Here is a 10370-nt window from a genome sequence, read left to right as displayed (position 1 = left end):
GAGTCGGTCTGGAGGGGTGGGAAGGGGAGGGGAGGGGAGGAGCAGATGGTGGGGGGAGCTGGCAGTGGGGTAGAGGACGGAGTCGCCGGTGGCGAGGCAGATGTGCTCGGCGGCGGAGCTGGATTTGGGGGCACAGGCGGAGGAAGAGGGGATAGTGAGGTGGTGGAGAAGCACCTGGATGCGGCGGCGGCGGCCTTTGCCTCCCGAAGGCCCCACGACACGCGACTGCGCCACATCTCACAGCTCGGGGCGGCCCCTGGCGCGCGCGCGTGTAGGGTTCGTCTGTGGAGCGCGGGTGGGATTGGAGAGGAGGGGATCTCCAGCCAGGAAGGGGAGGGGAGGGGAGAGGAGTGGCGGTGGCGCCGGCGGCAGAGTGGATGCGGTCGCCAGCGGCTGGTTGTGGGGATCCAGATCATGGGGACGGCACCATTCGTGGGGGACGGCGGCGGCGCGTCGGTAACGAGGTGAGGGTGTGTGTTGGGCTGGTTGGTTTTGTTGGGTGGTGAGGCCATGAACGACGGCGAGCTCCGCCGGAGGGAGGTGGCGGCAGTGGCGATGGATCTGGAAGGGAGGAGGCGAGCTCTCTCCACGAGGCAGCGAGGAGACGGGGGATCTTGAATGGGATCGATGGATGGATGTGGAAACTGGGAAGAAAGGAGGCAGGGTGGATGCAAAATGGCCATCTAGGTTTTCGGGGTTGTTGTGGAAGGGTTGAGGACAGCCGTTGGATCCGCGAGCATCCGACGGTGTTTGATGCATGATTCGCGTGATACGTCCACGGACCAATCAGAATGCAATACGACGTTATGACCATCTAAATTGGTCGTAGTTGACTAAAAATAATTTTTGAGTGTCCAAAATGAGTTTTTTTTGTGAAGGATCTACCATATATTTGTTGTAAAATTGGTCCAAATCAATTTTCGAAAATACTAGGCCATATTTAATGCATAATAGACCACATGGTTGGGTGTCAAAAACTTTTATCCATCTCTCATAAAAAAGACAAATTTCTGCCGATTCAGCAGGAAGCGGATCAAATTTGAGCTGCGGCTGCCTCATAGTTTGCTATTTATTTTTCCCACAAATCATTTCTAGGTACAAAAGTATCTATTTAATCAGAGAAACACCAAAAGTTTTCCAAGAGTCAACCACTAGCTAGGAACGGTCATGCCCGCATTTTGACTGCATTTTGAAACGGGCATGAAAAATTCAAAAAAAACAAAAAAAGGAAAACCTTCGTGTTGTGTCATTATATGTGGCCAAGTTACCAGGAAAAATAATAAACTTGTAATACGATAATTTTTTTAAAAAAGTGGTCTCATAAACGAGCTATCATGTGTGGAGATCAATGGCATTCAAGCCAAATGATCAATCTTATGCCCACATTCATGGCATAGTTTGTTAAAATGATCTCATATAGTGCACAAGTGCATATTGGAATGGCAAACAATGTTGCCTAAGGAAGTTTTCATTTTTTTAAACAGAAAAATCATTTTCCATTTTTCGAGAGCCCAAAATGAGGTTTTTTTTGTGGAGGACCTACCATATATTTGTTGCAAAATTGGACCAAATCAATTTTCTAAAATAATAGGCCATATTTAATGCACAAATGACCAAATGGTTGGGTGTAAAAAGATTTGATCAACCTCTGGTGAAAAAGACAAACTTCTGTCCATTCAGTAGGAAGCGGGTCAAATTTGAACTACAGCTGCCTCATAGTTTGCTCTTTATTTTCCCAAAAATCATTTCTACGTACATAAGTATCTATTTAGTCAAAGAAACACCAAAAAAATCCAAGATTCAACCACTAGCTAGGAACGGTCAAGCCCGCCGTTTTGACCGCATTTTGAAACGGGCATAAAAAATTCAAAAAGAATCAAAAAAATTGGAAAACCTTCTCATTGTGTCATAGTATGTGACCAAGTTTCCAGGAAAAATAATAAACTTGTAATACGACAATTATTTTTAAAAAGTGTTCTCAGAAATGAGCTATCATGCGTGAAGATTCATGGCTTTCAACCCAAATGCTCAATCTAATGGCCACATTCATAGCATAGTTTGTTCAAATGATCTAATATTGTGCACAAGGGTGCATATTGGAATGACAAACAATGTTGCCTAAGGAAGTTTTCATTTTATTTGGACGAAAAATTCAGTTTCCATTTTTTGAGTGCTCAAAATGTTTTTTTTGTGAAGGAACTACGAAATAATTGTTGCAAAATTGGACCAGATCATTTTTCTAAAATATGAGGCCATATTTAATGCACAATTGACCAAATGGTTAGGTGTCAAAAGCTTTTATCCACCTCTCGTGAAAAAGATAAATTTCCGCCGATTGAGGAGGAAGCGGGTCAAATTTGAACTGCGGCTATCTCGTAGTTTCCTCTTTATTTATTTTTAAAATCGTTTCTAGGTACTTAAGTATCTAATTAATCAGAGAAACACAAAAAAATTCCAAGATTCAACCACTAGCTATGAACGGTCATTCCCGCCGATTTGACCGCAATTTGTAATGGGTATATAAAATAAAATAAAAATCAAAAAATTAGAAAACCTTCGCATTGTGTCATTATATGTGACTAAGTTACCAGGGAAAATAATAAACTTGTAATACGGCAATTATTTTTAAAAAGTGTTCGCAGAAATGAGCTATCATGTGTGAAGATTCATGGCTTTCAACCCAAATGCTCAATCTTATGGCCACATTCATGGCATAGTTTGTTCAAATAATGTAATATTGTGCACAAGGGTGCATATTGGAATGACAAACAATGTTGCCTAAGGAAGTTTTCATTTTCTTTGGACGAAAAATTCATTTTCCATTTTTCGAGTGCTCAAAATGGTTTTTTGGTGAAGGAACTACCAAATAATTGTTGCAAAATTGGACCAAAAATATTTTTATAAAATATTAGGTCATATTTAATGCATAATTGACCAAATGGTTGGGTGTCAAAAGCTTTTATCCACCTCTCGTGAAAAAGACAAATTTCCGCCGATTCAGGAGGAAGCGGGTCAAATTTGAACTGCAGCTACCTCGTAGTTTCCTTTTTATTTCTTTAAAAAAATCATTTCTAGGTACTTAAGTATCTATTTAATCAGAGAAACACAAAAAATTCCAAGATTCAACCCCTAGCTATGAACGGTCATTCCCGCTGTTTTGACCGCATTTTGTAACGGGCATAAAAAATTCAATTTTTTTTGGAAAACCTTCGCATTGTGTCATTATATGTGACTAAGTTACTAGGAAAAATAATAAACTTGTAATACGACAATTATTTTAGAAAGTGTTCTCAGAAATGAGCTATCATGTGTGAAGATTCATGGCTTTCAACCCAAATGCACAATCTTATGGCCACATTCATGGCATAGTTTGTTCAAATCATCTTAGATTGTGCACAAGGGTGCATCTTGGAATTGCAAATAATGTTGCCTAAGGGAGTTTTCATTTTCTTTGCACGGAAATATCATTTTCCATTTTTCGAGTGCCCGAAATGAGGTTTGTTTTTGAAGGAACTACCAAATAATTGTTGAATAAATGGACCAAATCAATTTTATAAAATACTAGGTAATGTTTAATGCACAAGTGACAAAATGGTTGGGTGTAAAAAGTTTGTATCCACCTCTGGTGAAAAAGAAAAATTTCTGCCAATTCAGTAGGAAGCGGGTCAAATTTGAACTGCAGCTGCCTTATAGTTTGCTCTTTATTTTTTCCAAAAATCATTTCTAGGTACATAACTATCTATCTAAGCATAAATACATGGTTTGGTGGTGATACGTTGAGGTTTGGACGGTGGCCTAGGGCCCCAACTCCAAAGCGCGTAGACTCGCATGGCCGCCGCGTGGTCACCGTGTGACCGTGGCATTGCCATGCGTTCTGGGAAGCCTAGGTAAGTCTAGTAGGTTTGGTACTCCCCAGGTAGATGCTTGGAAGAAAATAACAACAGAAGAATCTCATGAGGAGACCGAACTATGCTCAAACATGAATTAGCAGCCAAGTTTTTGATTTGCGGTACAGGAAATTCACAAGGCCAATGGGCCTGCATTTTGGCCGAGGATGATCATATACTCGGGAGACTGTCTTGGCAAATTTTCAGCTCAAATGGAGGAGTTTAGATGGCACTTGCTTTACAATGTGCCAATCTGGACAGAAAATAAAAATTGAAGTTGGGCTCACATAGATGATTTGATTGACCTGCAATTTGGAGGAGGGTGATAATTTGGGCATATGAAGGCACTGTATAAATTTCATGCCATTTGGATGTGCATAGCTAGTACTTCCTTCACAATGCTTCTAGGTGAACAAAAACTTTGGAAATTTGCCGAGGAAGATTTACTAGGCAAATGGAGCTGAATTTTGTCATGAGGCAATGGTTTGGATAGGAAAGAGTGCCCAAATTTTTCGAGGGCAATCAAGAATATAAAAATAGCACTTCCTTCACAAAGTGCTGTTATGAACAGAATAGGAAAATGAATATTGTTGAACTATATTTTAACTAGGCGAGGAAGGTTTTTGACATATTTGACGAAGATATGATCCAAAGAATTTATGAGAATTTTCTTGGAATTTTGGGACTAACAGAAATATAGGTTGCTTCACAACCTAGGGCAAAAATTGACACATGAACATGACACATAGGCAAAACTGATGAGGTGGCGCCTAGTCATAGCAATCCACCACAACTTACAAGGTTATGACTATCTATATTGGTCATGACCAGCTAGAAATAAGGCAGCGGATCATCGTTGTCTGCTTTATGACCTTTTCGTGTAAGGAAATTATGACCTTTCTGACAAAAGTGGTCGTTATAGTATAGGGTTTGGAGCCCCCCGAACAGCTTTTGACCAATTGGCCTCAAATGGTCATAGATCTATGACCAATTATTCCAGGGTCACTGATAGAAGGTCACTAGTTGACATATTTCTTGTAGTGATAATTGGTCTTAAAATTTCTAGATGTACACTTTTCACCGGACGGAGGGAGTATGACCTGTAGTTACTGGATGGAAGATGTGAGGAAGGAGGGACGATAAACCTAGAACGGACACCTAGTGAGAAGCATGGCTAGCAGAGCAGGTATCACAGAGTAAGGATGGGGGAGTAGCAGCAGCAACATGGTGAAGACCATATACACGCGCGTCCATTAAAAAAGAAGATGAATCGAATAAACGAAGATGAATCAGAATCGTGACTGATCTGCAATGATCGATCACTGGCGACTGACACACAACAATTGCGATTTACGACCTTGATCACAGTGAGTGCACTCTAGTCATGAAAGACGCTTCGGCCATCGCCTGATGGCATTGCCTAGTGAGGCAACCTTTTATCAGGCTTTGCTCAGATGGGAGGTGAGATGCTTCGTTGCCATAGCCCGAGCGGCGAGACATAGATCGCTCGTACAGACCCGCGAGACATGAAGTGGATGACTGCACTGAGTTATTTCCTCGTTTTACTCCGAAGTGAGTAGGTTGCGTTTTCATCGGCTTCACTGCTCGCGGATAGCATGGCCCATAGGCCCAAACAATAGTCATTTCATTTCAAAAGCCGAGAATGAGTCTCGGGCAAATCTCTTCTCTGAGAAAGATATCTGGGAGGTAGTTTTCTGGATGGAAAACTTGAAAGCACCTGGTCCAAATGGGTTCTCAATGGAATTTTGCCAAACCTCCTAGAAAGTGATAAGGGATGGCCTCCTCGATTTGTGAACGCATGGGTTTCTGATAGTCTCTAACATTAAGGTCTTAACCCGAGATAACTTGGCCAAGCATCACCTAGTGGCTGACACTACTCGTGACTTTTGTAACGAGAGAGAATGTGTGCTAACACCTCCTCTTTGATTGCATTGTTATTTCTAATATTTGGAAAATTATAGCTGATTATTGGACATTTCCATTCATGTTCTTTGGATGACGTATCAAAACAATAGAAGATAAAAAGAATGATGATGTGATGAATGTGCTTTTGACTGCTACCATGTGGGGCTTATGGATTGATTGTAATGAAATTATATTCCAGGGGAGGGTGCGGCGAAGTCTAAAGTGTATCCTGGATCGAGTGAACTCGCTTCTGCACCAACGGAAGGTGATCGGTGTCGATGCTTAGGGTGACCTTCTACTTTGTTGTCTGCTGCTCCTTGATCATCATCATGGGGAACCGCTGAGGACAGCCTGGAACTGTTCACTTATGGAGTGGTAACCAGCAACCGGAGGCGACAATTTGGCTGCGGGACTTCAATTGGTTTCATGCGAAATAAGTTTGGATGGTGTTTTGTTGTTGTGTAGTTTCCTCTACTTATCTGGGGACTGTGAACTTGGCTGTAATAAAATTCTGTCGCAGCTACTCTCATGTTGTGATCGAGCGTCGTGTAACGATGTTTGATGGTAGTTTGCATCTCCTTTAATAAAAGTTGGGCGGGGGCAACCCCCAGCGTTAAAAAAACCATAGCCATGAGCAGAAAAGCCGGCAGCCAGAGACGATAGGCGAGCCTACGAAACATCCATGAAAACCTCTCCCAACGGCTAGGGTTTGTATTCAATTTGGAATTTGCACGTCCAAACAACGTGACCGGCATAACAAAAAAAAGGTGCATGCAACAAATGCATGGGTACATGAGATGAACTACGGAATGAAAGGCATATATTGGTCTAAAAACATCTCTCTTTTTTTGCATATATATTGGTCTAAAAACATGGAGATGAAAACTTTTTGGTAAGGTGGCTGGCCAGCCAAAACTGGGGACAATAAGATCTCAATGCCAAAGAAAAAAGATAATAAGATCACAGCAAGAAGATGCGTGCATCCCGGCAAAAAAGAAAGAAAGATGTGTGTAATGTATACTCCCTCCGTTCCTAAATATAAGTCTTTATAGAGATTTCACTATGAACTACATACGGAGCAAAATGAGTGAATCTACACTCTAAAATGCATCTACATACATCCGTATGTGGTTCATAGTGAAATTCCTCCAAAGACTTATATTTAGGAACGGAGGGAGTACTATGCATGCTCTCCTATCTAAATATGTGTGCACGACGGGGTGTCGTAGCAAAACAGAGCAAACACACGCAGTTGCGGAAAAAGAGATGAGGATAAGTGAGGCACGGTGGGAGTGCATGTGACCGTGTATGTGGCACGGTGGCGCGGTGGGACTCCATGTGATGGTGTATGTAGCAGAAAAGAGGCGAGGAGGACCGACCGAGGCTGGATGGATCTCCGCTGGTCTCGCGGCAGAATAGAATAGCATGCATGCAGGCCGAAGGAGGAGGAGGAAGACTTTTTTTCGGCCCAAGTTTAGCTCCTTCTTTTGTGGATCCATTGCCAACCGTGGTCGTCTTCCTCCTCGCTGCTCCTTCCACACCATATGATCCATTTTCCCATCCAACCCACGGAAGAGGCCCTCCTCTCTCTCTTTCTTCTCTCTTCTCCCTCCTCTGCTCCGGCTAGTGCGCACCTTTACGTGGTGATCAATGAGGGGCGCGGTGTTGGTGGCCATCACGGCCGCCATAGGCAACATGCTCCAGGGCGTGGACAACGCCACGATCGCCGGTGCCGTGATGTACATCAAGAGGGAGTTCCACCTGGAGACGCAGCCGGCCGTTGAGGGCCTCGTGGTGGCCACCTCCCTCATCGGCGCCACCATCATCACCACTTTCTCCGGCCCCGTCGCCGACATTGTTGGCCGCCGCCCGATGCTCATCGCCTCCTCGCTCCTCTACTTCCTGGGCGGGCTCGTCATGCTCTGGTCTCCCAACGTGTACGTGCTCCTCATCGCCCGTCTCATCGACGGCTTCGGCGTGGGCCTCGCCGTCACGCTCGTCCCCGTCTACATCTCCGAGACGGCGCCGCCGGAGATCCGGGGCTTGCTCAACACCTTTCCGCAGTTCACGGGTTCTGCCGGCATGTTCATGGCCTACTGCATGATCTTCACCATGACGCTCCATCCGGGCCCGAGCTGGCGAACCATGCTGGGCGTGCTAGCCGGGCCCTCTCTGATCTACCTCGCGCTGACGGTGTTCTACCTGCCGGAGTCCCCGCGCTGGCTGGTGAGCAAGGGGAGGATGAAGGAGGCGAGGGTGGTGCTGGAGAAGCTTAGGGGCAGGGAGGACGTGTCCGGCGAGATGGCGCTGCTGGTGGAGGGGCTGGGGAGCGCCGGCGAGACGGAGATCGAGGAGTACGTCGTCGGCCCGGCGGACGGCGACCAGGAACAGAGGGACACGGTGACGCTGTACGGGCCCGAGCAGGGGCTGTCGTGGGTGGCGCAGCCCGTCGCCGGCGGGAGGGGCAGCATGCTGGGGAGCGCACTGGGGCTCGGTGGCACGGGGAGGCAGGGGAGCATGTTCGACTCCATGAGGGACCCCGTGGTGGCGCTCCTCGGGAGCGTGCACGAGCGCCTCCCCGGAGACGGCGGCGCCGGGAGCATGAGGGGGAGCACGCTGTTCCCCAACCTCGGGAGCATGCTCAGCGTTGAGAGGCCTGGCGGCGCCGCCCCCGGCGCCCCCGGCGGCAGCGGTGGAGCGTGGGACGAGGAGAACGCGGCGCGCGCGGATGACGAGGACGACGAGTACCTGTCGGACGACGACGAGCCGGCAGCAGCGCCTGGCGGCGGTGGCGGTCTCGAGGCGCCCCTGCTGTCGAGGCAGAGCACGGAGGTGGAAGGTAAGACGAACGCCAACGATCCACGGAGCCAGTCTATGCAGAGGTTCAGCAGCATGGGCGGCGGCGTGGACGCGGCAAGCACCATGGGCATCGGCGGCGGCTGGCAGCTGGCGTGGAAGTGGACCGAGAAGGTGGGCCCCGATGGCGTGAAGCGCGGCGGCGTCAAGAGGATGTACCTGCACGAGGAAGGCATACCCGGCGGCGCCGACGGCGCGGCCGCGGGCGCCGCCGGACCTGGCGAGTACGTCCACGCAGCGGCGCTGGTCAGCCAGTCCATGCTCTACACCAAGGACGTCCTCATCGGACAGAGCCCCACCGAGCCCGCCTTCGCCAACCCACCGGAGGCCGTCGCCACCAAGGCCGCCGCCAGCGGCCCCCGCTGGCGCGAGCTCCTCGAGCCCGGCGTCCGCCACGCCCTGTTCTGTGGGATGATGATTCAAATCCTCCAGCAGGTACGTGTTCAATATATCATCACCTTGTGCCTGACGTGGACGTGCCATACATGCTGACATGGATCCCACGCTGCCAACACGTACGCATGCAGTTCTCCGGCATCAACGGCGTGCTCTACTACACGCCACAGATCCTGGACCAGGCCGGCGTCAGCGTGCTCCTCGCCGGCCTCGGCCTGAGCGCCGACTCCACCTCCATCCTCATCTCGGGCCTCACCACGCTGCTCATGATGCCGAGTATCGGGCTCGCCATGTGGCTCATGGACTTGTCTGGCCGGCGCACCCTGCTGCTCACCACCATCCCCGTGCTCATCTTCTCCCTCGTCATCCTCATCGTCGCCAACGTCGTGCCCATGGCCACCACCGTGCACGCCGCGCTCTCCACCGGCTCCGTCATCATCTACTTCTGCTGCTTCGTCATGGGCTTTGGCCCCATCCCCAACATCCTCTGCGCCGAGATCTTCCCCACCCGTGTCCGCGGCCTCTGCATCGCGCTCTGCTCCCTCACCTTCTGGATCGGCGACATCATCGTCACCTACAGCCTCCCCGTCATGCTCAACTCCATCGGCCTCGCGGGGGTCTTCGGCATCTACGCCTGCGTCTGCTGCCTCGCGCTTGTCTTCGTCGCCCTCAAGGTGCCCGAGACCAAGGGCCTGCCGCTCGAGGTCATCATCGAGTTCTTCAACGTCGGCGCCAAGGGAATCCCAGAGCAGATGGATTAATTAATTTATTAATTCATTAAACATACCAAATGGTCGATGATCCAACCATGAGGAGGTAATATATAGTAGGTGAGAAGAAAGATAATAACGTTGGTTAGTACGGCGTCCTGATTGTTACTGGGTCTCTTGCTCCATGCTTTGCTATTCATGCGGCCATGTTATATTAGGCTAAACCAGACCAATGATGGTCGGTTAGTATGTCAGTTTTACTTCCTTCATTCGGTTTGAAACCTTTTTGTTCGATACATTGTCTAAATTTTCAATGTATGAGTGTATTTTCTTATGTACACAAAAACATGAGAATATTCCCCTTATCTTATATGCATATTTTTAGTTGAATTTTATTCCTTTTTGCCAATTGAGTTGAATTTTGGTTTATTATACCAAGTGATGCATGCATGTATTAAGTGTTGTATATCCTTTCATTCTGAGCGAGGAACTCTATATACTCCCCCCGTTTATCCATTTTGATGGCAATTATTTTCATACGGAGGGAGTATTCACTCACATGTCACAACGTATGCACTACACTATTGCTTCGGTC

At 47.7% G+C, this 10370-nt stretch overlaps 1 protein-coding gene across 1 annotated transcript; it reads left to right on the top strand.

The window, feature by feature from the left end:
• Nucleotides 1–7239: 7239 nt before the first annotated feature.
• Nucleotides 7240–10170, top strand: LOC119332606 (monosaccharide-sensing protein 2-like). The gene is made up of 2 exons (XM_037605775.1): nucleotides 7240–9104; nucleotides 9197–10170. Exons 1-2 carry the CDS (start codon nucleotides 7464–7466, stop codon nucleotides 9824–9826), a joined length of 2271 nt encoding a protein of 756 aa, XP_037461672.1. The 5' UTR covers nucleotides 7240–7463; the 3' UTR covers nucleotides 9827–10170.
• The last annotated feature ends 200 nt before the right edge of the window (nucleotides 10171–10370 follow it).

Source organism: Triticum dicoccoides, chromosome 7A, assembly GCF_002162155.2.
Source record: "Triticum dicoccoides isolate Atlit2015 ecotype Zavitan chromosome 7A, WEW_v2.0, whole genome shotgun sequence".
Taxonomy (NCBI): domain Eukaryota; kingdom Viridiplantae; phylum Streptophyta; class Magnoliopsida; order Poales; family Poaceae; genus Triticum; species Triticum dicoccoides.
This window is presented reverse-complemented; position numbering and strand designations above follow the sequence as displayed.

Bases quoted from the DNA above. Each gene is read 5' to 3' on its own strand.
- LOC119332606 (XM_037605775.1), top strand. From the start codon at position 7,464: ATGAGGGGCGCGGTGTTGGTGGCCATCACGGCCGCCATAGGCAACATG. The intron at 9,105-9,196 runs GTACGTGTTCAA...GTACGCATGCAG, and splicing joins TGATTCAAATCCTCCAGCAG to TTCTCCGGCATCAACGGCGT.